This window comes from Macrosteles quadrilineatus, unplaced genomic scaffold (genome assembly GCF_028750875.1).
Source record: "Macrosteles quadrilineatus isolate MER2022 unplaced genomic scaffold, UCM_ALF_1.0 Scaffold_8__2_contigs__length_117827958, whole genome shotgun sequence".
Classification (NCBI taxonomy): Eukaryota; Metazoa; Arthropoda; class Insecta; order Hemiptera; family Cicadellidae; genus Macrosteles; species Macrosteles quadrilineatus.
In genome coordinates this window covers 49688299-49715637 of record NW_026542601.1, presented here as the reverse complement: position 1 = coordinate 49715637, position 27339 = coordinate 49688299, and the positions used below count along the sequence as shown (strand labels likewise).

The window sequence follows — 27339 nt, the reverse complement described above, 5'->3', positions numbered from 1 at the left end:
AGCTCTTTTAAAACTCTTTAAGAAATCAGAAATAGTGTTTTTATGTCTATTTTTACATTGCACTGACAAACTTCCCGACAAAATTATAAAGAATCTAACAACACTTTTAAAACATTAAAAATAAAATATAACATACGACTGTTGTTTGTCCCACTTAAACAAATATTTAAAGGATTTTCTAAAGGTGTGTACCTGACACTGCTGAAGGTTGGAGGGTGTTTTTATCATCAATTTTACTCAAAAGTCTGTCCTAAAAGATGGGTTGCCAACCAACAGATAATTCCATCAAATTGATAACCATCGGCAAGTTCCGCATTATAATTACATGACTAGTATGCAATGCATCCTCAGAATGAGAGTTATTAAAATTAAATTAGTTAGATTAAAATACAATTAAATATACCAAACGTTACCACCTGGATTTTTATACACTAGAAATTGCAGACACAAATAACGCATTACTTCCGTTTCGGAGCAGGTGTAATTTGTTACGGACGTTTTGTCGTGTAATTACGTTCATTGATCACATGTGTGTGCGTGTGTGTGTGTGAGGCGACAGCTGTTGTTTATTTTCCAACAGATGTTGATACGTCTAGGTATGACTCATAGCTTGTGTTCAGGTAGTCATTCGAACAACGGAAATAACTGTTAATTTTGGAAAATTAAATATTCTTCGTTATTTTTAGATTGTGTTTAAATGTTTCAGTCAAAGGTAATTGAGTTCAGTATAAAATGCTCATTTGAAAAGCACGTGAAAATAGCAATGGTCTGTGACAGAAAAGTAGTAAATTAGGTAAACGCCTTGCTCTACTGTTCTATTTTCTCTATATGGAATTTACACAAATTTTGAATTAATAAATAGTTAGTAATATCTTTAAGTGAAAATATTTAACCTGGGTCAGAAAGTATCACAAAGCTAAAAACATTGTGATTGGCGGGATTTGAATTTGGCGCCCTAGGACATAAATCCCGCTCCTCATTATTCTTAATAAGTCACCCAAACATGGCGTGTGCCTCCAACAAAGACACTAGCTCATCAGCATTGAATGGAACTATCAGCATAAGCATAATTGCCTAACTGAGCAATTATTCTGCAATTAACTGGGTGAAAATTGGCTTAGTGGATCTGCCACTTAGACTATTGTCTTGCATGGCTCGACGAGATTACAGAATGTCTTTGTTAAAGTAAAACTTGCTATTCGTAGCCTAGGAATATACCTGAACATGGAAATTAGTCTGTGAAGTTGTTTGTAAGGTTCATTCAAGTTGTAGGCCTATGCAATATACAGTTGAAGAATGTTTATACGGTTTATTTAAGTACTGTAACGTTTCGTATAATATGTAGTAAGATTTTCTGAAAAAATGTTTGGATCCCAGACTAGAAAAGTTTCCACAATTTACTTAAGTAAGGGTTGTACATCGTTTTGTGGTTTACTTGAGGTTTTCATATTTCCGTCTATTTTTAGTACAATTTTATATAATTATATTATTTCCATGCTCTTATTTAAACCAAATATTACAGCGATCATATTGCTACTGCAAAACCTTTAAACTTGGTACCAAAATATCCTATATTATTAAAGTATATTTAAACATTTCATATAGAAATATACCTATCACTTTATAGGGAAGATCAATACCTCAAGTCAAAAACAAGGCTATTTGTTTGCTTACTAATCTCACTAGAAAACATCTAAAGAAGTTAATGATGCAATATTTGTTTGTGACTTTATTCCTTAGCTAATTAGTTTTTATTTAAACTCGTGTTTAACTATAACCAATTGTCAATTCGACGTGCTTCTTTGTTGTAAACACCAACGTCTTCCGACTATTGAAGGTTGAAACCTGTCACGGAGGATTAACTGACTTGTTTTGTACAATTATTATCGAATTGTTTTGAAACGAAAAACATTTTGAGTCATCTTAATGAATCTTAATATCTGTTGTGTTTTGCGTATTCTATAATCTCAAGTTGTATACATATTGTTAGTTATTTTCTTGTGATTCTCGAAGAACTCTCTCCACTACAAGTCATATAAAGTTTTTTTTTAACACAATTTTACTTTCAAAGATGGTTATGTTTCGACATTTGCATACTTGTACTCCAATTCAACAAAACATTAAATTTTACATAAAAGAAACTGGGTCAAGGTGGGTGTTACCGTGTGAAAACTTTCTTTTTGAGGCTTGCCTATCAAAAGTGTTCTAATGAAAAGGAAACCGCCCAAAGTGTGCCGGATGTACACCGCTAGCGTGTTGCGGTCTAATTTAGTTTAGAACTCACAATCTCACAGTAATTCACGCAGTGATATTTTAATTTATATAATTTCCTAGTATAATTCCTTGTAAGTGGAGTTTCGAACATTTTCTGAGAATATCCTTACTAGGAATAACAGGTTGCTTTTCTGACACGAACTGGTTTCGGTTGCTTTGGTTTTGAAATTTCTATGCCTCTTCTCTAATTTGTTAAGAATATATCTTGGATCTTTTATAGGCTACTGTTTATGAAGTTTACACTTAATGAATATAAGCACTAAGGGGTTTCATTACCAGATGAATTTGGGAATTACAAATAATTCTTAGCTATTTAAATGAACTAATTAATAGTGCTTATGTTATTCAAAATATTCTAATCGCATGAATAAGTTTAATTCCAAAACACATTTTACACCCAATAACAAGACATTATGTTATTAACCAGTAGATGGCCCTGGCCAAACAAAAAGCTGATCCTAGTCATTAACAAGCTACCCAAGGTACAGGTGTAGGTAACTCTTCATTCCTTCTCTAATGGGTTTATATACTTGTTTACAGTATTTATCACACAATGTGAAATTGGAAAAATTACCGTTATATCCTGTTGGTTTTATAATCAACTATGTACAATGAAAACAAACTATGGTTTATTCAACATGACACGTGCAATAATATTCGGTGGCGTGTTACGTGTAACGGTCTGTTTGTCTGTCAGTTTGTATCTCTGTGATGAATTCTGGTGAAAACAAGAGTGTTGTGTGTTTAACCGATCCCAAGATAATCCGCGAGAGTTAACTGAGGTCAAAACCACTTTCAAAACCTCGCCGCGTGTGGAATTTTTATTGTCGTGTATTGTTTACTTTGTTGATTCAAGGTTCAAGGTGAAGTTCGTTTTAATTTTATAGTAAAATTTGTATTTAATAAATGACGAAGTGTGGATAATTTAAGTATTTTGGTGAATGAGGTAAATTTACTTCTCTATGGATACCTACTTTGACTATCAATACATGATACCTATGACTAATACCTATGATCATAGATTGGACATTGTCTTTAGTAGGTTACAAAGGCGCTTGAATTAGAAAGGCGGTATGGTTTCCGGTTCATAGCTCTAGATATCTTAAACCTTTTATCATTTTAACCCTTGGTGAATACATTTGTCTTTATTCTACTTTATTGTTGTCCCAATACTTTACAAACATTTAAACTACATACAGTTTAATTGCAGGTGTGTGAGCTAAGTATTTACAGTTTTCTACGTAGATAGTCAAACTCTTCACAACTCGAATAATAATTACGTACCTATTAACTCAAGCGTTGACTGTAAATACATCACTTATACTTAATGCTTCAGTATCTAATAATAGTCAATGACTCGAGGCTGTCCGATTTTGTTTAAGCTGACAAACTTTCATGATTATTGATTCCAGAGCACACCTTTGTCTTACTACCTGATTGTTTATGTAGTTGTAGCTATTGTTTTATAAACAAAACTAGCTGTAACCCGCGGGCTTTGCCCCGTTTAACTTCTTAATTTTCAAGATTATCTCGTTCGCATGGCTCAATCACGTCCTGGTTGAAGTTTGTTCGCTACGCTCACTCACCTTTAGGTTGGAGCTCGTTCGCTACGCTCACTCACCTTTAGGTTGGAGCTCGTTCGCTACGCTCACTCACCTTTAGGTTGGAGCTCGTTCGCTGCGCTCACTTGCCTTCAAGTTAGCTCGTTCGCTACGCTAACTCGCCTCCAGGTTGAAGTTCGTTCGCTACGCTCACTCACCTTTTGGTTGCAAATTAGCTGTTGTCATAAATGTAAAAGAAATAATAGTGCTGCACCCTGTTGGTAATACTTGTAACTTTAATGCTATTGAACATCATAGAACAGAACCAACTTGTTTAATTGAGACAGCTGTTAAGATTCAATAATTCCATTTCTCATAAGGTTAACATGGGAAACTCCAGAGCCACTGGGGCGGAGCCCGAAAGGATTTTTGAAATAAGAATATGCCTATATGTTAATCGGGAACGTGAGCTATCATCATGCCAAATTTCAGCCCAATCCGACCAGTATTTTTCGAGTTTACTTTTCCCATACACACATACACACATACAGCAACCACCTCTTTTTTATAATAGTATAGATGAGACTACTTGGTCTTATACCTAAATCTTGTTAACATTGTGGAGGTGGTGGTCTAGGTACTAGATGGTTGTCTGACTAGGAATCACGCTTTCTAGCGGTAAAACACCGTCTCAGATCCACAGTTCCGGTGATACAGCATTGCGACAACCCCTGGTGTAACCTCTACTGTTCGTTGTCTGTTCTGTTGTTTTGCTACTGTTCAGTTTCATGTTTGGTTGGCTTCAGTTTCAACCACGCATTCTAGCGGTAAAACACCGTCTCAAATCCACAGTTCCGGCGATACAGCATGGCGACAACCCCTGGTGTAACCTCTACCGTTAATTGGCTGTTAGATTGGCTTTAATTTGACAGCTTCGATGCTGAAACGGTTGTAGCCTGTTCCAATTACTGCTTAAGTTGAAATTTAAATCTATATTCATTGTGTATCTTTATATACTATATAGCTTATTGCGGATCTATATTCTGGTGGTGTCTGTTTGGATCTGAAAAAAGGCTCAGCCCGATAAACCACCATTATGTTGCTAAAGAGGGTCATATTAAATTTGTTTCTTAAAATTACTTTTCGAGTGATAAGCCCGAATTGTAAAGAACATGATTTAGTGGGTTAGAGAATGAACTCCTATTTCTTGTCTGTCAAAGGTAAGGGTAGTACCTCATGTCCAAATCAGTTCTATAGAAATCAATTTCGACTGGGCTCTCTGACAACCTCGTCCGAAAATCGGGCACTTTCATGTTCCTCTGTGTTGATCATATTCCGTCTTACAGCCAAGTATATAAATTCTACAGTTGAAGGGCGCAAACTTGCAGGACTTCTTCACATACTTCTACTCCCTACCTCTGTTTTCACATCATCCCCTCTGTTCATGCATCCCTTCATCAATTTACCTAACCAACTCCCATCCTCGCGTGACGTCACATTCGCGCCACACCTCATCAGCTGATTTATTATCAGCTGTTAAGCATCACATGTTTACCGCCCTCTCACGCTATTCCCGCCATTATTTACCTCCGTATGCGCGACTGCCGACCTTTCCCGAGTTGCGTGTTCTACTGAGGCACACCTTGTCAGATTTCGTGTTTGAGATTTCTTGAAATATTTGGTAAACGTTTTGCCTTCTTGAGCCAATAGCTTGAATACAGTTTAGAAGAATAAAACCGTGTCCAAATTGTATGTTTTTTTTCTCCTCCTGTAAACAGGTTCATTGCCTTTGTATACACTTTTCATCATGTTGTATAATCTAAAGTTTGTGTGGATGTGTGTTCCTCGTCGGGTAACGTTTGAATTGACCGATGTCGACTATAGTACACGCTCATTACTTCATAGTAACTTTTTCAGTGAGTGCAATACTTGTTCATAACACCATCAGAGGAGGAATATAAATAATTAGATTAGGTAAAACATAATGTTAATGTTTGTTTATCTAAATTCTGAAATCTCAGAGCCTGACATGTATCTGCAGCCATCTTGTTTTATTTCGTAGTCGTGTTGTGTTTATCGTCGCATCTGTTCTCGCCTTCTCTGCATTTAGATGAGTCTACCAGTCACATCTCTTTCTCCTGTTGGTTTCAAGTCTCAGAAAGGAGGGTTTCGTTTCAGTTTAGTTTATCAAGCGATGGAAGCATTTCGCACTTTAATGGAATGGTCATAATATACCCGTACGTCCTAAGATCACCGTAAGAAGCAACTAAGAACGCCTGATCTCTGCTCGCCTTTCAATATTTAACCTTCGGGGGGAAGAACAAAGATACACTGATACTCTAGCCTCCCTTCTTGAGAACCCAGTCATTTAGTTTTCAACGGTGTTACCACCCAAGATATAAATTATGTTAAGAATAAATTGAGTGTCCAAACTAAGCTTCGAATGGGCAACCTTCATGAGAAAGGGCGAGAATTCCAGAATACCACCAGTCATTGACTTTTCGATATGTCACTAAACTTTGAAAAAGTAGTCTTCGAGGTTGAAGGGAACCTTTGAGGAGGTGCCCTTACCTACTGTACTAGAATATTTACTTTTAACTTTTCTTATCCTAAAACGAATATCCGATACCCCTATGACAAGGTTCTTACATATCATAATTACATATTATAATTCTATGGTCAACGACAGTGTCATGTTGATATTTAAAAATACGTGTTCAAAAATCGATACATTATTATACAATATTTAATTTAATATTTAATAAGTTCTTTGCCAACAAAGACTTGTCTCCTTGACGCTACAGAAGTATTGAATGATGACTTTCAATTAACACTATGTTTATTGCTGCCTCTCTGTACCGTGGTTAATGCGTCCTTGATCGCCTTTCAGGATCAGGAAACCCGAGGACTACTCTAGGAAATAGGGAGGACTTCCCGGTATAGCACTGTCACAAAGCTCGCTGGTTAGTCACCAAATTATTATAATTTAAAACCTAATGATCTGGTACTTGAATTTCACAATTCACGTACGAGTGCCGGGTGATTGGTTCCTAGTGGACATTTTTTTATTATACCTTCTTACTCGATCGAACTATTGAACCCGGTGGACTCAGCAGTTGTAACTTGGACACACTGAAGATTTAGTCAGACCAAAAGCTTTACATTTGGTCCCAGATCTTCTCTTGGGACACTTTGTCTGTCGCCGGGGTTTTCCGGCAAGGCAACTTATTCTTTATAATTGCTCACAATTGTCACCTGGGTCTATGAATTGACTTCGCTTGTAATAGAACCAGTGAAGGAAAGTGCTGTAACCACTCGGCCAATCAGATAATACAGAAATTACAAGTATTCTCATATATTTTATGAGTTTACCAAACCAATGACACTCTATTCCAATGGACAGCACGAAATGCAGTTTGAAAAATCGTGACCATTTCCTCACTAACAAAGGCCAATCTCCCACGACAAACGTAACGAACATCGGTCCCATCCTCGATAATGATGGAACGTTTGGAAACGGAACAGTGGAATGGACCAGTTACCTCAGAGAACACCAGCTTCTCACGCATGCTCAGACGCACGCCTTTACTTCCGCCGGGGAAAGCCTTATTACAGGTATACCAATTACACATTCAGGTGTACCAATTACAAAATGCACTTTTCCCCCTGTTGTCCCCCACACGGAGTTTCCGCATTCCCCGATAGTCCATTGTCGTCTGAGGTCATTAATCCGAAAACTTCCACGGAATCGTCAAATTAGGGGACGCCAAGTTAGAGGTGCAATTACGGAAATTGACTGTTATTTGATGGTAGAGGTATGCATATGCGTGTTATTAGTGAAGAAGATTTGTGTTGTGTTCAGCTTGATTACATTCTTTTAACTAATTATATATGTTTTAGACGGAAACTGTTGTATCGTACCACTTGAAAATTCTAATATGAAGATTTTGATAAAATACGGGGGGAAAACTTTATTTTACTTACGATTTAATGCACAGATTAATCATTTGCTACTGACTCTTCTTTCATGATCAAGAAGTTATTTAAATATTTTACTCAATTGTATAAATTGCCCAAAAGACTTCTCAATAAAAAAATTAATTTAATCTCTGACTTGTCTTGTTTTTCTTTTAAAGCGAGATGTTACTCGTGAACAGGGGTTTTCTGAAACATCACTTTCATACATATACTTTGTTCCTAGATATCCAACGCTCTAGGTTGGCAGCCCTGAGTGTTTTGTCACTGCTGTCAGCTGATTCTACGACATTACGTCATGTAGGCCACCAGTCTCACGCGGATCGGAGATTTGATACCCTTTCCCCCGGATTTCACTGTCTCACTGTGTCCTATCATTGTTTCCTGAAGCTATTCACTTTCTGCGCTACCTTAATGGATTCAATTACCTTGAATTACTGTCAAGTCATTCGTATTAGAAAGATGAGACTGTGCAACAGGGGAAGAGGGTCCATTTTTGTAAAGCGTTGCAGTTGAGTGAATATAGCTCGCCTGATTAATAGTTCGCCGGATCAATCCTAAATTAAAAATTTGCCTTGGGTTGAAACTGGACCTAACTGTTCTTTGATTTTTGTTGTTGTTGTAATAAATGATCCTGGCTAAAGCGATGTTCTTAGTCTGTAATCAAGCTGTCTTCTCATCCATTTGTACACTCATTCAATGACTACTCGTCTACTTGAATGTCGGCAAAACTTCTCAAACCATTGGACCTTACTGAAATTATTAGTTTGAATGTGAAACCACATTTAATTCAATATAAAACCTTGTTTGATAATTTAACTATTGAAAGTATCATCCTTAATAATTACAAACACAGGGAAGCGAGCTGGAGTAGGGTTTAGAGCGCGGGACTTCAGTCCCTGAGGTCCCGGGTTCGATCCCCGTCAAGTCACCAATGGATTTGATCTAAGTGATAATGCCGCAACCCCTAGGTCTAGCCTGAAGTAATGTGAAAAACAATCCAGGGCTCGTGCCTAGCGTCCTAGGACATAGAGTAATAATTATTATTATAATTACAACCACAGCTATTCTCCAATTATGTCCATATTGGATATCACTTATTTAATAACTACATTAAACAAGCAATTGCATTTCCTGTTAAACCACAAATTCTGCACGATACATATTCCACAAAGATATTTTTTTAGATAAACCAAAATATGCTATATTCTGATTATTGAATTAGATATTTTGTACACATAAGTAAAGTATACAAGTATAAATATTTCCTTTAAACCCCTTGAGAAACAGTTGACCAAACCGTCTGCTAGGTGACCCGGATTCAGGGCCTGGCAGTGTCAGGATACTGCAGCTCCATGTATTGTTGTCACGCACAGACTACTACTGTTCGATCTCTGTTCTGTTGGCTATGGACATTGATTTGATCAAGCTTACACCGGTAATAAGCAGTCACCAGATTTGTGTGTTTGCAAAGCTTGTCACTTTTAGGCCGATTCGTGTTTGTTGGAAATAACGTTGTATTGTTTTAGGATGCAACTATTTAACTTCTATTGTAGTATCTGAAGCCTGAATACGGTATTATTGTACATTGTACGGTATATTTTACACGGTACTCTTAAGTGAGTTGGCAAGACTATAGGCTATACTAATAAGTGTGAAATTTACTCTGCTTATAATACGAAAAGAAGAGCGGTATTTTATAAAAATTTCAAAATAATTTTTAATTGAAGTAAATACATCAACGCACTTAGATTTTGAGGGATATAAATGTACCGTGAAATTGTCTCCGGGTGACCCACAATCGTGATAAATCTATGAGGTGTTGTTGTAAGGTTGTATTTGTACCTATATTGTAGAATAATGCTGGTGATGTAAAATAGTTAGTGTGGTATTCAATCAAGAAAATATTTTCCTTAATAATATGACAGTTTCATAAATATATCAATAATAATTATGTAACCACAGTAAATACACTAACACGTATTTGATAAATAAATATCCCTGACCAATGAAAATAGTTCAATTTAAAATTATAATACCTAATATACATAGCTAATAAATCCCTCTTGAAATGTGGACTATTTTGTTATTCATGAAAGACTTTTCCAACAAGGATGTCACAAAATAAATATCTAGACTCAATAATTTTACTGGCTCTCTATAAGCTATAGATTCAGATAACGTTTTCGAATACGAACATTCAGTAAAAGGTGCTTGAGAAAAGTGTAAACAACTTATTCATCAGGTGACTCATTGTTGCACAGCTGATCTTATTGCAGTAACATTGACATTGTCGTCACAGCTGTCAGTCCCCCCCCCCTCCATGTGTTGTCAATTCTGCGTTCTTCTCATCGTATCCTACTTTCTATCGTTGCTGACTGTCATGTTAAGTTAAATTACACTTCTGATTTATCAATATTCGGCCAAGATCTGAATGCAAAATTATCAAATGTTATCCTATAGTTTTTTTTTTTTTCAAAATTACTGGATGAGTCGAGTAAAAGAGCTTCCTTATAAAGCATGTACATGCGTAGGTCTACTAAGGATCTTCCCAACCCCAAAGGTAATTAAGTTAATGAATTAAATTCTGAAGCAAACTTGTGAAGTGAAACATAATTTTTTTCAACAAACTTTTCGCTTAAATAAACCACTTATTATTGTTCTTTTTTTATAAAACTATAAAACTATACACTCTTAGTAGTCTCGGTGGAAAAGGACAGCTTTAAACACAGCTCTGTGTTTATACTTATATTTAACTGTTGTAATAGTTAATGACTGAAAAATATGAATCCAAGAATATAGCTGAATAATTAAGTTGGAATCACAATAAATTTGAAACAAATGAGTTTTTCCTACAACGGAAAGCGCCTGCAATCTTCATGTATGCAATACCCGCAGCACACGGCTGCCTCTCGATTGCCTCACAGCTTATCACGGCGTTTTCAATCTCTCCACAATACATTAGCTTACGACCGTTTCTTAAATACGTGATTTATTATTTGTTTTTAGTGTTTGGTTGATCCTTTTCACGAATTGAATGATTTTTGACAGTCATAATATCGGTGGCAGACATTTTTGAACAAGAAAAGTTAAATTGTAAAAAATACTAAAACACTAATCTATCTATCTATACTATTATAACTAGGTAGCGTTCGCAGAGGCATCCACAATAAAATTGAGCGGAGTCATCAAGAATTCATATTATATTGTTTTTGTCATACTGCAGTAAAAACAGTCGTTTTTAATGCATACGTAGCGGGTCTAAAGTAGAAATTTTACTCTTTAGGGAGTAAAAATCGTTTTTTAGACTCTATGGAGTATATATCTGCTGTTGTCAACTCAGTTGTAAATTTAGATTGTAAACAATTGCGAAATTGCATACATCGATATCGAAAATATGTATCGATTCGTGCTTCATAATCATTTTTACCAACAGATTTAAGAAAAGACAACATTTGTGCGGATATAAATAATAGGATAATTAGTTTGGCTACACATTGTTTTGTAGTTAAAGGAAGTAGAAACACAGATATGTCATTTTAGGTCTTTTCGGAAGCCTGCATTTACATTTCAAGTTTAAAACCTCTGGGATGGTCATTAGCTTTTTCTCAAATAGGGCGTTACAGTTCCAGCTAGTGATAATCTAGAAATCAACCCTTACAGTTTCGGATTCAACCATTTTGGCTGATTCAGTAACTGCATTAGATGACTTCATGTGATGGTGATTATATAAGCAAAAACACAAATTATATGGCATTCTCTCAAATCTGCGACCTTCATAACTACTAAAACATAAATAACCAGCCAATTATCTTAATATACTTGATAAAAAATTGTGTTTTTTACAATATTAAATATATAGATTGACTTAAAAGCAATCAATAAAGCAATCCGGTGAGCACTCCGGACTGCTCACCTTTACTACTTCCTCCAACACTTCCTACGTCACGGACCTGTTTCCCTGCCTTCCCATAGCATTTTAGGATTGCAGATATATTAATCTAATCGCCACAAACGGTTCCCACGGTCCGGACAGCTCACCTTGACTACTTCCTTCACCACTTTCCTACGTCGCGGACCTGTTTCCCTCCCTTCCCATAGCATTTTAGGATTGCAGATATATTAATCTAATCGCCACAAACGGTTCCCACGGTCCGAACAGCTCACCTTGACTACTTCCTTCACCACTTTCCTACGTCGCGGACCTGTTTCCCTCCCTTCCCATAGCATTTTAGGATTGCAGATATCTTAATCTAATCGTCTTAAACAGTTCCCACACTCCGAACAGCTCGCCTTAACTACTTCCTTCACCACTTCCTACGTCGTGGACCTGTTTCCCTCCCTTCCCATAGCATTTTAGGATTGCAGATACCTGAATCTAATCGTCACAAACGGTTCCCACACTCTGGACAGCTCGCCTTTACTACTTCCTTCACCACTTCCTACGTCACGGACCTCTTTCCTTCCCTTCCAATAGCATTTTAGGATTGCAAATTCCTTAATCTATTGATCATGAACAGATCCAACACTCTGGAAGGCTCGCCTTTACTACTTCCTTCACCACTTTCCTACGTCGCGGACCTGTTTGCCCCCCTTCCCATAGCATTTTAGGATTGCAGATACCTTAATCTAATCGTCACAAACGGTTCCCACAGTCCTGACAGCTCGCCTTGACTTCTTCCTTCACCACTTCCTACGTCACGGACCTGTTTCCCTCCCTTCACTTAGCATTATTGGATTGCGAATTCCTTAATCTATTGATCATAAACAGATCCAACACTCTAGAAGGCTCGCCTTTACTACTTCCTTTACAACTTCCTACGTCGCGGACCTGTTTCCTTCCCTTCCATTAGCATTTTAGGATTGCAGATACCTTAATCTAATCGTCATAAACAGTTCCCACACTCCGGGCAGCTCACCTTTACTACTTCCTTCACTACTTCCTACGTCACGGACCTCAAACTTGTGTCGTCATTTGATTATGTTTGTGATCCATACCATTTCTGTTCTATTATCTGTGGAATAATGCTGTCAGCTATTTCTTTATCTTCTGCATTCAAAAGTCAACAGCTGATCGTATGGCTTTGTTTATGTGTCAAAGTCAAATACTGCTTCTATAAGGATAACATTGAAACTTTGAGACCCAGTGGGGCGGATTCCTGAGAGACTTTTTTATCGCCATATAGATGTTGGCACTCACCGATATGGTCTTTATCACCATGCAAAATTTGAAAACGATTGATCCAGCCGTCTAGGAGGAGTTTGCGTATTACGAAATGCATAAGAGTCATATCCAACCAAAAGGTGAGTGAGCGTAGCGAACGAACTTCAACCTGGAGGCGAGTGAGCGTAGCGAACGAGCTAACCTGAAGACAAGTGAGCGTAGCGAACGAGCTAACCTGAAGGAAAGTGAGCTCCAACCTAAAGGTGAGTGAGCGTAGCGAACGAACTTCAAAAAGAACCTAAATTTCTTAAACCATGTCCTCACTCATAACTGCTATAAGCATTTGATACTTATATGCCAACCCCGTACGAAGGACGGGTACTCTGCTAGTAGAATATAATTTTTTAATAGTTATACAATAATAATAAAAAATAATATGATGTTTTATCTGATTTTTAATGTTTATAAATGTGTTTAAATTTGAATACTTCTTTTATATTTAGGTAAGTAATGGCGTAATGGTCTAAGAACAAGCACACAAAACGTACTACTATAACCCAGAATGCCAACCGCATGGTAAAAAGCATTAAGCGTTTTGAGACAGCTTTGCCTGTCAATCCGTAGGCAGCGCCACCAGCGTTGCCATGCAATAGGATAGCTATTCTGCTATTGCATGGCAACGCTGGTGGTGCTGCCTACGGATTGCGGATTGACAGGCAAAGCTGTCTCAAAACGCTTAATGCTTTTTACCATGCGGTTGGCATTCTGGGTTATAGTAGTATGTTTTCTGTGGAACAAGTCAAATAATGTAAAAATGTGCTTTGAAACAGAGAATTTGGCTCCTTTATCAAAGATGTAATGCTTAAATTATTTCATAGAATAATATGTTCTATCACTAGGCTTTCAAGGAGATCCTGTTAAGCAATAATCTCACCTCCATTGTCGATAAACATAAAAAAGTAAAAATATTCTAGAAATTAAATAGATTTGAAACCATTGAAAGGACTGGAACATTGATTTTGAATCGGTCATTCACATCATAACTTCCTTTTAGGCCAAGATTTGAGATTCAGCTGTCTACTCTAACCATTGATTTTGTATATTGAAGTAGACATGGCATCTTTAAAGATCAGCTGTAAAAGATCTTCGACTAAAAAGAAGATACTTTACTTTCTTTTATACTTTCTTATTAAATGGCGACCATACAAAGTACATAGGTATTTTAAGCCAAATATGAATGCAGATGAGTGTAGGATGAGTGGCGCGATCTTGTAGTCTTGTTAGTGACTAAGCTCGACATTCCTTAGACACAGCGGTTAATTAATAGTCCATACAGCTAATGGCAACTAAGGGGACCTTCAGTTTATTTATAGTGGAACTTGAACCACATTTTTGCCTTTGTATATACAAATTGGTCTAATTATCAGGATAGTACTGCGGATTTGTAGTACTCACTCGTGCGGATGTTAATCCACACCAGGGAGTATCGCATCCACAGTGCATGCCTATAAATATCCACAATTCGTGACCTCCCAATAGCTGGATTACAGGACGACACCACCCGTCCCAGTCATAGTATAAGGAGCCCCCTTTACAAAAGTTTTTTTTTTCTTTTACTTGCTACAACTTTACTATGGGAGTGTTGTCTACTCTTAATCGTTCTCTTATAGTCCAAGCATATACAATACACTATACGACTTGATCCATACCTACTTATCTTTCAATGCTAAATTGAAATACATACAATCATTTTACACATTATGTCTCATCAGATCAGTTCTTACTGTAGCTAGCAGTATAGCTAGGGTACAGCTGTCAGGCCAGTTAAAGTTGCAGTTGTTAGCATTGGTTGCCTGGCAACACAACACGCCATTGGCCACTCCTCTTTGCATGTCGTAGCTCGATACCTTGACCTGTGGAAGGTTATCGCTCTAGAATGTAAATATTTCACTTGCCACTGACCTGCGTTGACCATTATTTGATGAGAAGGGAGAAGATTTAAAGTTATTTTTATGTCCGAAGTCCTGTGCTCTACCAGCTTACTCCCCCGGTGATTGCACTGCTAGGTACTGCAAAATACAATGCGTTATTTTAAACGTAATATATTATTAAATTTTTGAAACTGAAACTACTACTTATAGTTTGTATGTAGTTATATGACCTTTCCTCAAGTCAACTGGTTTTGGAGCACAAGACTTTAGTTTGTAGGGCTATAGGTTCAAATCCTTCCAATTTCCAAAGATAAGCTATGTGATAACACTAATACGTGGTGTTTTGGAAGTCCACCTTTAGCCGTATGCAGGGAAATATTAAGTGTTACATTGGACAAACCTCATAAACAGGATGCTGCAATGTATCGGATACTTTAGATTACTCGTAAGCATACAAAAGAGTCTGCAAATCCTACATGTGGCTAACATGTCTAGGGGCACAGTCAGCTTCTTCACAATCAATCAATCAATCACCACATTGAATTCCAATTTGCAATTATTCCATAAGAAATTACCATGCATGGTGTTAGTTAAAACACAAAGACACAAAACACTAACAACTTTTCTCGTCCCACAGGTCATAGAGCAGGACCGTCACCTACTACGGCGTAAGCTTGTGTCCAGCCAAGCCGAATATGACACCCGCATCATCGAGCTACAAGCGGACATCCGCGAGCTGCAACGCTCACTGGAGAAGACGGAACATGATCTCAAGGCAACGGAGAAGGAAAAGACACTCTTTATCTCTGAGCTGACCGAGCAAAACCAAAGACTGACCACACAAATCAAAGAGGTAGGTAAAGTTTAAAAGGATTAACAAGATTCCCATGATAGTCAACGTGAAATGACTTACTAGTTTTTTTCTGCCCGTGCTTCGCAGCGGAGCAAGAATACTGTGGGTATCTAAATCTAGACTAAAAAAAACAGCTACAAACACTTACCATGGAAATGACATAGGCAAATCTCAATCCTACTTATTGCTTTATTTTAATGAAAACCTCTTGTGTATTTGCATTAAACTGTGTGGCAAACCAAAACCTTTGAAACTTGTTTGTAATATTACCATAGAATCAAATTATTAACTCAAGGAAAAAGTAAACAAACAAACTATAAATAAAAACAAATCTATCAGCTGGTGCATCTTCAATATTTTAAATGTGTTTAGATACAACTCTTTTAATGATGGTAATGATGGTAATGATGGGCTCTTAGGAGAGGGTTTATCGAAAAACTTATGTTTTACGGGGAAGTTTCACATCAAGACCTTTTTGTTCAAATGTGCGATTGATAGGTTTGCAGCTTACGATTTTCTCAAAAGTTTAAGATTTCAGCTGAGTAATATTATTGTGTAATAAATCCTATAGTTTTGCTGGTTAATTTTTTAATTGCATAATGTTATTACCTATACAATTTTATGTAGAATAGAAATAACTAGAAGTGCTGTAGTTTTAATTCAATTATTTAAAAATCTAGGACATGATTTCAGGAATAACCCAATAGAAAATCATTCAGGACCTCATTCTATAAAAAAGTTAAGCTTTTTTTATCATCTAATTAATTACTATTAATGAAATTAAAGTTATTAATTTTTTTGTTTGAGGTTGAGCTCTACAACACAGTGATAAAAACTTGAATGCTGCAAAAGTGAGCAATTTCATTATGTACTCCTTATAAGACATTTATTTGTCACCTGCTATACAATATAAAATCATTATTCAGGCACAGTTAAAAGCAACACACCATTGAAACTTAATTACTGTAACGAGAACAGTATACGTTTATCGCTCTTGAAGAAGTAAAAAGTATTCATCTATGATCAATAAACTTGTATTGTGAGAATATCCATTGGTGTTGTAAATTACACATGCAGATGATACATTCAGTTTCAGTGCAAGATATTCCTAATGGAAGATACCTTTATGTTGCAGTCAAGCAAGACAGAAGAACAGCTGACTCTACAACTACAGGGTCTGAGAGATCAATGGAATATGAGGAAGTCTAGTCTGCAGGATCACCAGTCAAGCTTAGAAGTACTTAAGGATGAGGTAAGTTACCCTATATGTCTAAAAATCATTAATTATTATTCAAAATACATTATTGTCAGCAATAGGGCTTTACTTCGATTCGGAATGAAAATGAGCAGGTGAAAACAACGTAACTTAGAACTAAAAAATGATATACCAAGTTCAGTCTTACTTTTGATCGAACTAACTTGACTTCAAGTCAAGACTGTGATATGATTCTTTACCAGGAACTAAATTTTGAAGATAATTAAGACTATGCATGAATATACAGTGATTATATGAAGGAATTGAATAGGATACTTTTTACCAGAATGAATAAACTGCATTAAAATTATCATTAAGTGTGCTATGCTATGATTAATTGAAATATGTCTTGGGATTTCTCGATTGTTGGTGAATATAAAAGATGCTATAGCTGACAATAATTCTATAACAAATCATAGAATAGAAGCAGAGATAAAAATGTTATATTGTGTAATTAAATAGGTATAGTAATAATAAGTCTTTCTAAAGTCAAAAGCTTGGAAAAATTCATTAAGTCAATACAATTTTCTTCCTAGATTAACAAGTAAGTTCAGACCAAACTCGAAAATAATACTCATTGAATATTTTACATACGTTTTGTTCCTAATAAAATTGTTGCTATTTGTCCCACCATAACTACATAACTACTAACTAGCAACTGGGTTAGTTGCGCAATGTTGACACTAGAACAGCTGATTAATTGTCACCTGCAATCTGCCAATGTTTACTTTCCATACTCAGTCCCTTGTTTATGAGCTTATATCTAGGCAGTAACTCTTTCATTGAAACTATTCATTTACTACAATTCCTCAAATTGTAAAGCTAGTGAAGTTCAACAAATTGTTTGATTTCAGATCTACCTAATGTCAGAAAAGAAAGGAGAGTTGGAAAGGCGGCTTCAGAATGTTGTTTCTCAGAGAGATTCGTTGAGTTCCGCCCTGGACGAGGCAACAGATAGGATAATGATGTTGGAGAAAACTACCAGAGAACAAGAACTAGAGGTATTTATTTTATATCCAACCTTATGTCTAAGGCAGATCTTGCAATTGTACTTTAATACAAGGTAGGCTTTTTCTTGTCAACTTTGCCAAAGACAAGTGAACTTCTAATGAATTAAACTCTAGAGTTGACAAAGGTCTACATGATAAGAATTGAGAAAACACTAAGCAAATTGTCATAGCTAAATGAAAAATCCCCCCTGGGCTGGCGACTTACTTTTACAATTTTAGGTTCATATCCAATAATTGCAAAGAACGAAGAAAGCCATTTTTAATTAATTAATCTAGAAACTAACCACATTCAGAATCTATGTTTTGGCAAATGGGCAGTAAACAATACTTTTTTACATGTTAATGGAGAACACAAGTGCCTCACAAAGATTTTGTTGGATATTTGGATAGTTACAAAGTTCAAGTTAACCCTATTTTAGAAAAGGTCTCTAGCAGTCTTTCAATGTGCGCTTGAAGCGGATTATAAGCAGGTTCGGGAAGGAACTATTGGGAGGAGGAGTAAAATACCTGGAACTAGGATGCTCTATTGTGAACCTTTTAACCTATCTTTCCAAATGTTCATAACCAACAAAGATTGTTTGCTTGTTACAGCTACTGGCCAATCAGAGAGAGTTAGAGGAGTTGCGTAGTGAGAACAGTCCGGAGAGAGACAGGTTGACATTGCTACATAGTCACAACACGTCTCTAGGCAACCGAAGTCTACACAGTGAGATGGAATGTGACGACAGTATAGTACCTCTGGGAGACGACCATCATCAGGTGCGGCAACATCAAAATATCATACTAAAATATCCCTTGCTGGCCGAAATGTCAACACTTTTTTAAAGCATAATAGTACATAACCTAATAAACAACCTAAATTTACTTGTCTACTGGTTAGAGTGGGGGGACCCATGTCCTTGTGGCTAGTAGAAATACCATGTATGACTAAATATTATAAACATTTTAGAACAAATTTTCCAATGGTTTGAGACCAATTTAACCCGTAAATTGTCTCATAAAATAAATTATTATTAGTCTCTTAGACAGGGCAGGAATAGTAGTTTACGCAACGATTGCGTTAAGTAAGTCCTTACGACACGAGTAGAAAATTTAAGGCACGAGCCTTGGCGAGTGCCTTAAAAACTTCTACGAGTGTCGTAAAGACTATTAACGCGAGTTGCGTACACTACTTTACCTACGACCGTTTTTTAATTACTATCAATCTGGATTTAATTACTAACAATCACTAATGATAACTTTTTAGAGAGGTTATGTTTTCGTGTATTGTCATTGCCACTGAAAGTGATGCAACGACTCGTTGTATAATCAGCTGATTTCCTGTAATTACGTGTTTGTTAAACTTCGTTAAATATTACATTGCTAGCAGCATTCTTACCATAAATAATATTGTATCAGGTACAATTCGGCAAATATTTCATTTATTTTTGGACTTCCACCAACTTAATTAAGAATACGCGAGTATCAACATGAACAAGTCGGATCAACAGTTAAATTGGTCAACTGATCAGCTGATCAGCTGATTAGTTGACGTTCGAAGCAATACAATTTTAATTCTTTTCTCTCAATACTTGAACCTCATTGGTCCGTTACCTGTGTGGATATGAGAAAACTATGCGGATATGAAATGAAACTATGCGGATATGAAAGTAAACAGCTGTAAAGTGAAACTTTTCAATTCTAAAAACTGGACTGAAATGGCTACTTTAAAAAACGGTCGTAGGTAAAACCTTTTTTCCTACAGTCACCCGACAAAGTTGGCTTCCTTGTACTGTTTATAGTACAGAAAGCTGCTAATTGCTGCATATTTATACTTTGCCGTACGGTTTATACTTTGCCGCACATCAGGATTCCAACGAAACAACACAAAACAGCGTGGTTTTATTATGCACGTAATCCGTGTACGCTTGGAAATAGGTTGGCAACACTTAAAGATAATAATACTATGAGCAGCTGATTGACTATTATAACTACGATTTAACCTTGTCATTTCGTGTTTATAGCTTCGGTATTTCTGAACTTTCTGGACTTTTCTTTTAAACGTTTTTAAAACATTCCTACGATCTTAATAAACAAGAAAATACCTTTAAAGCCTTTTTTTTAGGTGCGGAAACCACTTCAAATTAGAAAAACATACGGAACTATATTCTCAAAACGCGGAGCACATTTCTTGCCGAGGAAAAATAGCGGAGTGATATGGACCGCAGGTACTACTTTCTCTAGGGCACCATTTGTGTTGCCAGCTGAACCTAAAAACGTGTTGTATAGTGTTTGAAAGACTAATTATTTATATGCTTTATAGTGACTGTAGGAAAAATATAATGTGTAACACGAGTGAAAAAGGCCTTTGCTGCACACGAGAGCAATGTTTACGCACGAGCCGCGCGAGTAAACATTGCTCTCGTGTGCAGCAAAGTGCCACTTTCACCACTAGTTACACAAATAACTATTTCTTCTTTGAGATCACTAATTAATTATTAATAGGAATACTACAATAATTAATCTACCCACTATTTGAAATGCCATCTGGGTCCAGATCAGACTTTTCTTGAGTTACATTCCAAAACTCAACTATTTTGTCATATCACAGCATACTGGATGTGAATGTTATTACATAGAATAATGAAAACTCCTTATCGTGATAACTGTTGACAACTAACTGTTTTTTTTTTTCAATTACAGCTGAAGCTAGAAATTGTGAGCGTCTACGATCGAGTGAGATCTGCCTGTCAAGACTTAAAACATCGAATACATCGGACAGACATCCCCATGAAGCCTGACATCACTGTACATCAAGTCAAAGTAAGTTTAAAAATCTGAAAATAAGGATCTATTATAGGAGTTTCTATTATAGGCCTACTAATATTGTACCAATTGATAAATTATCAATCTTTGGTTGGTTATCAATCTTATCAATTTGATTAGGCCTGCTTGTTTATATTGGCATATTTTTAAAAAATCTGGGTTTTGTCCACACTTTTTTCTCTCCTGTTTAACTCCCAGAGCACTGTACTTCTGATTGTAACACGAGTTTCTTAAAAAGGTTGTGGTTTTTGAAAACTTATTTATTATCTGTAAGGATCGAGGAAGATGATTAAACGAGTGTGATGTTTTCAGGTTGGACTGTTGACAAGTGTGGTGCAAGAACTGTGTGACCTGGTAGGGGAACTGAACACTGGAGATTACAACAATAGCAGTGTTAGTGTTACGGACCTTGAGGTGAGCTTTACTGTGCATTGTAAGCTGACAGTAAATTTTTGATTAAATCCCTTATTAATTGTTAAGGGTTCTGAGACAGGGTTTGTAATTATGTTTTGCAGAGGCTTTGATCAATATAAAAATAGAAATATGTGAGGAAGTTTCCTCCAGAGCACTAGGCCTTATCAAGGGTGGTAAGGGTCGATAAGTGAAAGACTCTGGGTATCTCAAACTTCCATTTTATTCCCTGATATCCTTATCCTAACACATATGTTTATATATACAATATTATATACAGTCTTGATCCTGGGTCCGTAGTCCTCCTACCAGGCAGTGTCTCCGGGCTCGTATTCAGGGGTTGGGCAGAGGTTGGATCAAGTCTTGCTTATTCCCTTACTGGCCCGGTGGTCTATGACACTCCTAAAAGATATCCGTGTGGGTCCGCGGTCTAGATCCTTGGCACCTTCACCCCGGAATCCTCGGTCCCCTAGCTGCTGCTCTCCACTGGAGACGGTTCTGGCTTTCCAAGCACAGAAGTCAAGCTGGGCCGGTTTAATGTGCTACTGCTCTCCACTGGAGACGGTTCTGGCGTCACTTGCTCAGAAGTTAGCACTCTCTAGGCAGTCTACTCGGTCTGCAGTCCGACGTAAACTCCTTCAACACTTAGCGTATACCTATGTATATGCTTTAAAGGTGGTGGGGGACTCCAAAGTCCTCCCCTCCACCTACGACTACGGACCCGCGGGCTCAACACGCCCATGCGAGGGTGTCGGTGGCTCAACACGCCCGTCCGACAGTGCTGGTGGCTCAACACGCCCGTCCAGCGGTACCCGTGGCTCAACACGCCCATCAGGTGTCCCGCGGGCTCAACACGCCCATGCGGGGTGTCGGGGGCTCAACACGCCCGTCCGACAGTGCTGGTGGCTCAACACGCCCGTCCAGCGGTACCCGTGGCTCAACACGCCCATCAGGTGTCCCGCGGGCTCAACACGCCCATGCGGGGTGTCGGGGGCTCAACACGCCCATCCGGCGGTGCTGGTGGCTCAACACGCCCATCCAGCGGTACCCGTGGCTCAACACGCCCATCAGGAAACTCGCGGGCTCAACACGCCCATGCGAGGGTGTCGGGGGCTCAACACGCCCGTCCGACGGTGCCGGGGGCTCAACACGCCCGTCCAGCGTACCCGTGGCTCAACACGCCCGTCAGGTAGCTCGCGGGCTCAACACGCCCATGCGAGGGTGTCGGAGGCTCAACACGCCCGTCCGACGGTGCCGGGGGCTCAACACGCCCGTCCAGCGTACCTGTGGCTCAGCACGCCCATCAGGTGTCTCGCGGGCTCAACACGCCCATGCGAGGGTGCCGGGGGCTCAACACGCCCGTCCGACGGTGCCGGGGGCTCAACACGCCCGTCCAGCGTACCTGTGGCTCAACACGCCCATCAGGTAACTCGCGGGCTCAACACGCCCATGCGAGGGTGCCGGGGGCTCAACACGCCCGTCCGACGGTGCCGGGGGCTCAACACGCCCGTCCAGCGTACCCGGGGCTCAGCACGCCCATCAGGTAACTCGCGGGCTCAACACGCCCATGCGAGGTTGCCGGGGGCTCAACACGCCCGTCCGACGGTGCCGGGGGCTCAACACGCCCGTCCAGCGTACCTGTGGCTCAGCACGCCCATCAGGTATCTCGCGGGCTCAACACGCCCATGCGAGGGTGTCGGGGGCTCAACACGCCCGTCCGACTGTGCCCGGGGCTCAACACGCCCATCAGGCCCCACACCGGTGGCTCAGCACGCCCATCCGGCGGGGTCGGGCCCGGAGGCCCAACTGACTTCTCGGTGCCAAACACCCTGGTTAAGTACCCGCCGAATGGTACCCAAGAGGTGGGGGTGAGTACCTTACCACCCCCATCGGAGCATCTCTCCCCTCCATTGGAGTCATTTCGATGTCTCCGAGTACCTTTGTATCTTTAACCTCAAAATTTTCTAGGGAGTCAAAAACACTTCTTTACAAATAAAAGAAACAAAACAATTGAAATAGTCTATGTTGACTGGCCACTTTCTTACATTCCGAGTAGCATTTTCAAAAATAGGTTTTAGGACACTAAATTGTCATATTTAAAAAAAGTTAATTTATTAGATTTAATTTATTAGATTAATTAGTTAATAATTAGATAGACAGGTTAACCTGCCTATCTACTGGCTTTGTGTAATCGCAGTATTAGTGATATCCCAGCAAGTTTTCTAGGTTTTAAAAGCAATAAAGCAAGAGACATTTTTAATAGTTTACTTGACAAAGACAACTTAACTCCTCTTGTGCCTTTTTTGATAATTGCAATGAAATAAACCTTAGTCACAAAACAAATTTTTCTTAGTGTCTTGTCAGGTTTCTGAACCCCTATGTAGCCAGAATGTTAAAAAGAATATTAAGTTTATCATCAATTAAGTTATTTTTTAACAAGGTAGTGATTTTGTTTGTAGGTGGAACTCCATCGGGCTCAGGAGGCTGTTGACAAAATGACCAAAGATATTGAAGCAAAGAAAGAAGAAATCAAGAAACAAGGAGAAGCCATCATGGACCTTACTGGAAAAGTAAGAAATGAGTTTATGATGTTTATATTATTATTTGACTCTACTTGGATGGATAATCAATCTGTTTTATTGATACTGTTTTTATTAAAAATCATGACAATAAAAGAAAAGATTATAAAAATAAAATTCACTTTGGCTACTTGCTATGCACAATTAATAGAAAATTTCATTTTTTCTACTTGACTGGTGTTTGTGTCACCACTTTGTTTTTGTAAAATTCACTGACAAATTGATCTGACAACAGAGTTGACTTAACAATTTATGGATACTTAATAACAAAACTAGTTTTAAAACAAGATGAAACAAAATCCTGGATAGGTAAAATTTAGCGATCAGCTAAAAGTGAATCAAATCAAAGCTACATACACTAAAAAAAGTGTACAAAGACAAAAAAGTGCAAAAAAACATTAACATAAGAAGCTTAAATCAATTAATCTCAGTACTTTATATAATGCCCTAGTAATTTAATGAGTAATGACAGACATACTAAAAAAAAAAAAATCAAATAAACAAAACGATAATAGTGCTGAAATTTCATTTTTAATAGTTGTTTAATGATAGGTTCCGGATTACGTTTGAATAGTTATAATGGTTTCAGTACCTGCATTCAGTAATCCAAATTGCTGTTTCTGGCAACTACAGTTTCGGTTCTGCTAAGGAACCATCTTCAGGCCGTACAAGGTTTCTTCAGGTTATTTACCTCTACTGTAAATGAAGGTCGTCATTGATGATAAAAAAATACATATAAAATACACACGAACACACTCATTGAAAGACAAACGTTGAACATTAAAAACAACTGAGTACTCGGGGACACAAGACAGGTGCGACACGACCGAGCGGAAGTCGTAGTTGAACTGATTCGCCCAGTCGAGTCGCACCTGTCTTGTGTCCCCAAGTACTCGGTTGTTTTTAACGTTTAACTTTTGTCTTTCAATTTGTGTGTTTTATATGTATTTTTTATCATCAATGACGACCTTCATATACAGTGGGAGGTAAATAACATCAAGACACCTTGTATTGCCTGAAGATGGTTAAATAGCAGAACCTAAACTATAGTTGCCACAAGCAGCAATTTGAATTACTAAGTGCTGTAATTGGTGGTGTACCACAAACTAATACTAGGAATTTAATAAACTGTTATTCATTTCATGCTACCCTCAGATCATACCTGCTAAAGTGTTTAGGAGAAATAACAAGGTCTTTAAAAAACAACAGAACACCTCAAAAAAGAACTTTTCACCATAGCAGTAGACCTGCACTATCTAATGCACTGCCACTGTTTTTTGTTCTGGCTTTCTTTTACTGAACTATTCTTATGGTCCAATTCCTATCCAGCCGTGCGGCTGTAAAAATTGACTGCTTTATTGCAAAGTAAATGTAACCCATTCCTATCGAGCGTCTACAGACAGAGTCGTTAGAGTCATCAGATCAAGAGTCGTTACGACTCGACTGTTTCGTGAGCAGTAAAGTTGATGGAACTGGTTCGTCACCATCCATACGTTTTCAACCCCAATCACCCTCAATACTCTCTGAATGAGAATCTGAATGAAGATGTCTCTGAATGAGAATACTCTGAAACCCTTCTTTTCCCCGTACCATGAATAATGGATTAGGTTGTTCATTGTTTTTTACCATGCACATTAATATTTCCTTTTCCTCCTCTTCTCCAAGTAATATATTCACTGCCAACTGAGCTTATTCCATGACGGTGAGTGCAATTGCACTAGTTGTGGGAGTCGCAGGAGCCGCGGCATAGGAATTAAGACAAGAATTAAGACAGCGGCTGTAGATCAGAGTCGTACCAGTTGCCGCATAGGAATTAGACCTTTAGTCTGCTTTGAAACTAGATGTTTTTTTTAATATCAAACAGAAGATAGAGATTTTAGGCTATGCACCAAATCTACAAATATCCTGTCACATTTTTCTCTTTTTAATATTTGAAATTTTACAACCAGTCAATAAAATAATACTGTTTACAAGACTTTAGCAGAGAGTATTGACACAAAATTGTATGATAAAGTTGAAACAAAATATTTTGTTTATAAACCTTGAAATAGTGTACTTAATGTAAAACAAACATATTTGTTATATAAGAATGGCCAGTATCGGTGAAACCGCAATTTGAAATCCATGGCTTATAGATTCGCTCCACTGCATGGTTAACATAGAATGGAGTATAGCTAAACTCCATCCCATTCCAACACTACAAAGATAACATTCTTTAAATAATCCGTGTAAACTCGACCAAGTATGTAATTTCAAATAATTAGTGTAAATTAAACCAACATAACCTCTGGTGTAAATTCAACTATTTTCCACCAGTTGAGCGTTAAGGAGGTTGAGCTGTCAGGTGCGCAAGAGGCACTCGACCTAGCACGAGCGGATCTGCACGACGCTGGCGCACTGGCCAAGGATGAGATGGTGCAGAAGGCATTCGAGGTGCGCGACGGCGCAGTGCAGCGCAAGAACGCCACGCTGCTGCAACTGGCCCACACTCGTATTGAGCTGATGCAAGCCAACAGTCAGCTGATGGAGGCTATTCAGCAGAAGGTGGAGTTGAGTCAGCAACTGGATCAGTGGCAGGTGAGTAATATTCAGTGAAATAGTTATGTGTGCAACTAGTGAGTAAAGCCGTACTTTTTTTAATGAGAAAAAATGCTGTCAATGTAATCACGTTTAAAGAAGACAGCTTTCATCACGAATTGCACGTTAAAATTTGTTGACAGTTTTTGGAATGTGGTAACTAAAGAAGTATTGTGCTCAACAAATATACAACATTGAGGATAGGTGTTTTGTGGCTGAGCAGCAAAACACACCTATTGAGGTGACAAACAATGTCATTGTCAACCCGAAATTCGCCAATCAAAAATACTCTCCACTAGTAACATATTGTTGATCATCTTCATAAATTAATAATTACTTTGTTGTTAAACTAAAACATTGTTTTCACCACACTATGATGTTTTTCGCTGTTTTACATACGTTCATTGGTGGCTGAAAGTTACGTTTTGCTGGCCATGCCAGCTGTCGTCGTTATTTGGGGACCGAGCAGGTTTTTACATTCCTAGGGCCACAAAATCAGCTGCCCGCTTACTTACTTAAACACAATCAGTATCCATAGCATTGCAATAAAATTGTTTTATTGTCACCGTTGCCTAGCAACTATTTGTTATTATTTTAGCTAAATTCCTCAAATTATTTCTCTGCATAAAAGTTGTAGTTGTGTTGAATATCAGTGTGCATTGTTATTGTGGTGAATAGTGGTAATAGGATATAGTGTGGTGAAAAATAGCGTTCGTACCACGGACCGAAATGGTTTTGCAGCTCTCGACTTCGTCTCGAACTTAAAAACTATATCAAGCCGGCAAAACCTCATTTTCGGCCCTATTTACGATATGTATTATTGTTATTCATAAATTTGTTCATGTAATAATTAATTTTACTTTTAAACAGCTTGTTTCATGTTGATTACTATTTAATTAAAATAAACTTAGCCTAAATAAATTTTGAGAAATTCGATGTCTTGAAAACGAACAGTAAATCTTGC

The 27339-nt window shown here is 37.9% G+C and overlaps 1 protein-coding gene across 1 annotated transcript in view; it reads left to right on the top strand.

Moving 5' to 3' along the window:
• The window catches only part of LOC129001312 (bicaudal D-related protein homolog), a 110052-nt gene that overhangs the window by 81211 nt on the left and 1502 nt on the right, over positions 1–27339 (top strand). The window contains exons 2-9 of the mRNA XM_054428566.1: positions 15523–15738; positions 16874–16990; positions 17848–17994; positions 18595–18762; positions 20686–20805; positions 21121–21222; positions 23679–23789; positions 26115–26375. Of these exons, the coding sequence (XP_054284541.1) occupies positions 15523–15738; positions 16874–16990; positions 17848–17994; positions 18595–18762; positions 20686–20805; positions 21121–21222; positions 23679–23789; positions 26115–26375 (1242 nt within the window). The remainder of the gene's footprint in view (positions 1–15522; positions 15739–16873; positions 16991–17847; positions 17995–18594; positions 18763–20685; positions 20806–21120; positions 21223–23678; positions 23790–26114; positions 26376–27339) is intronic.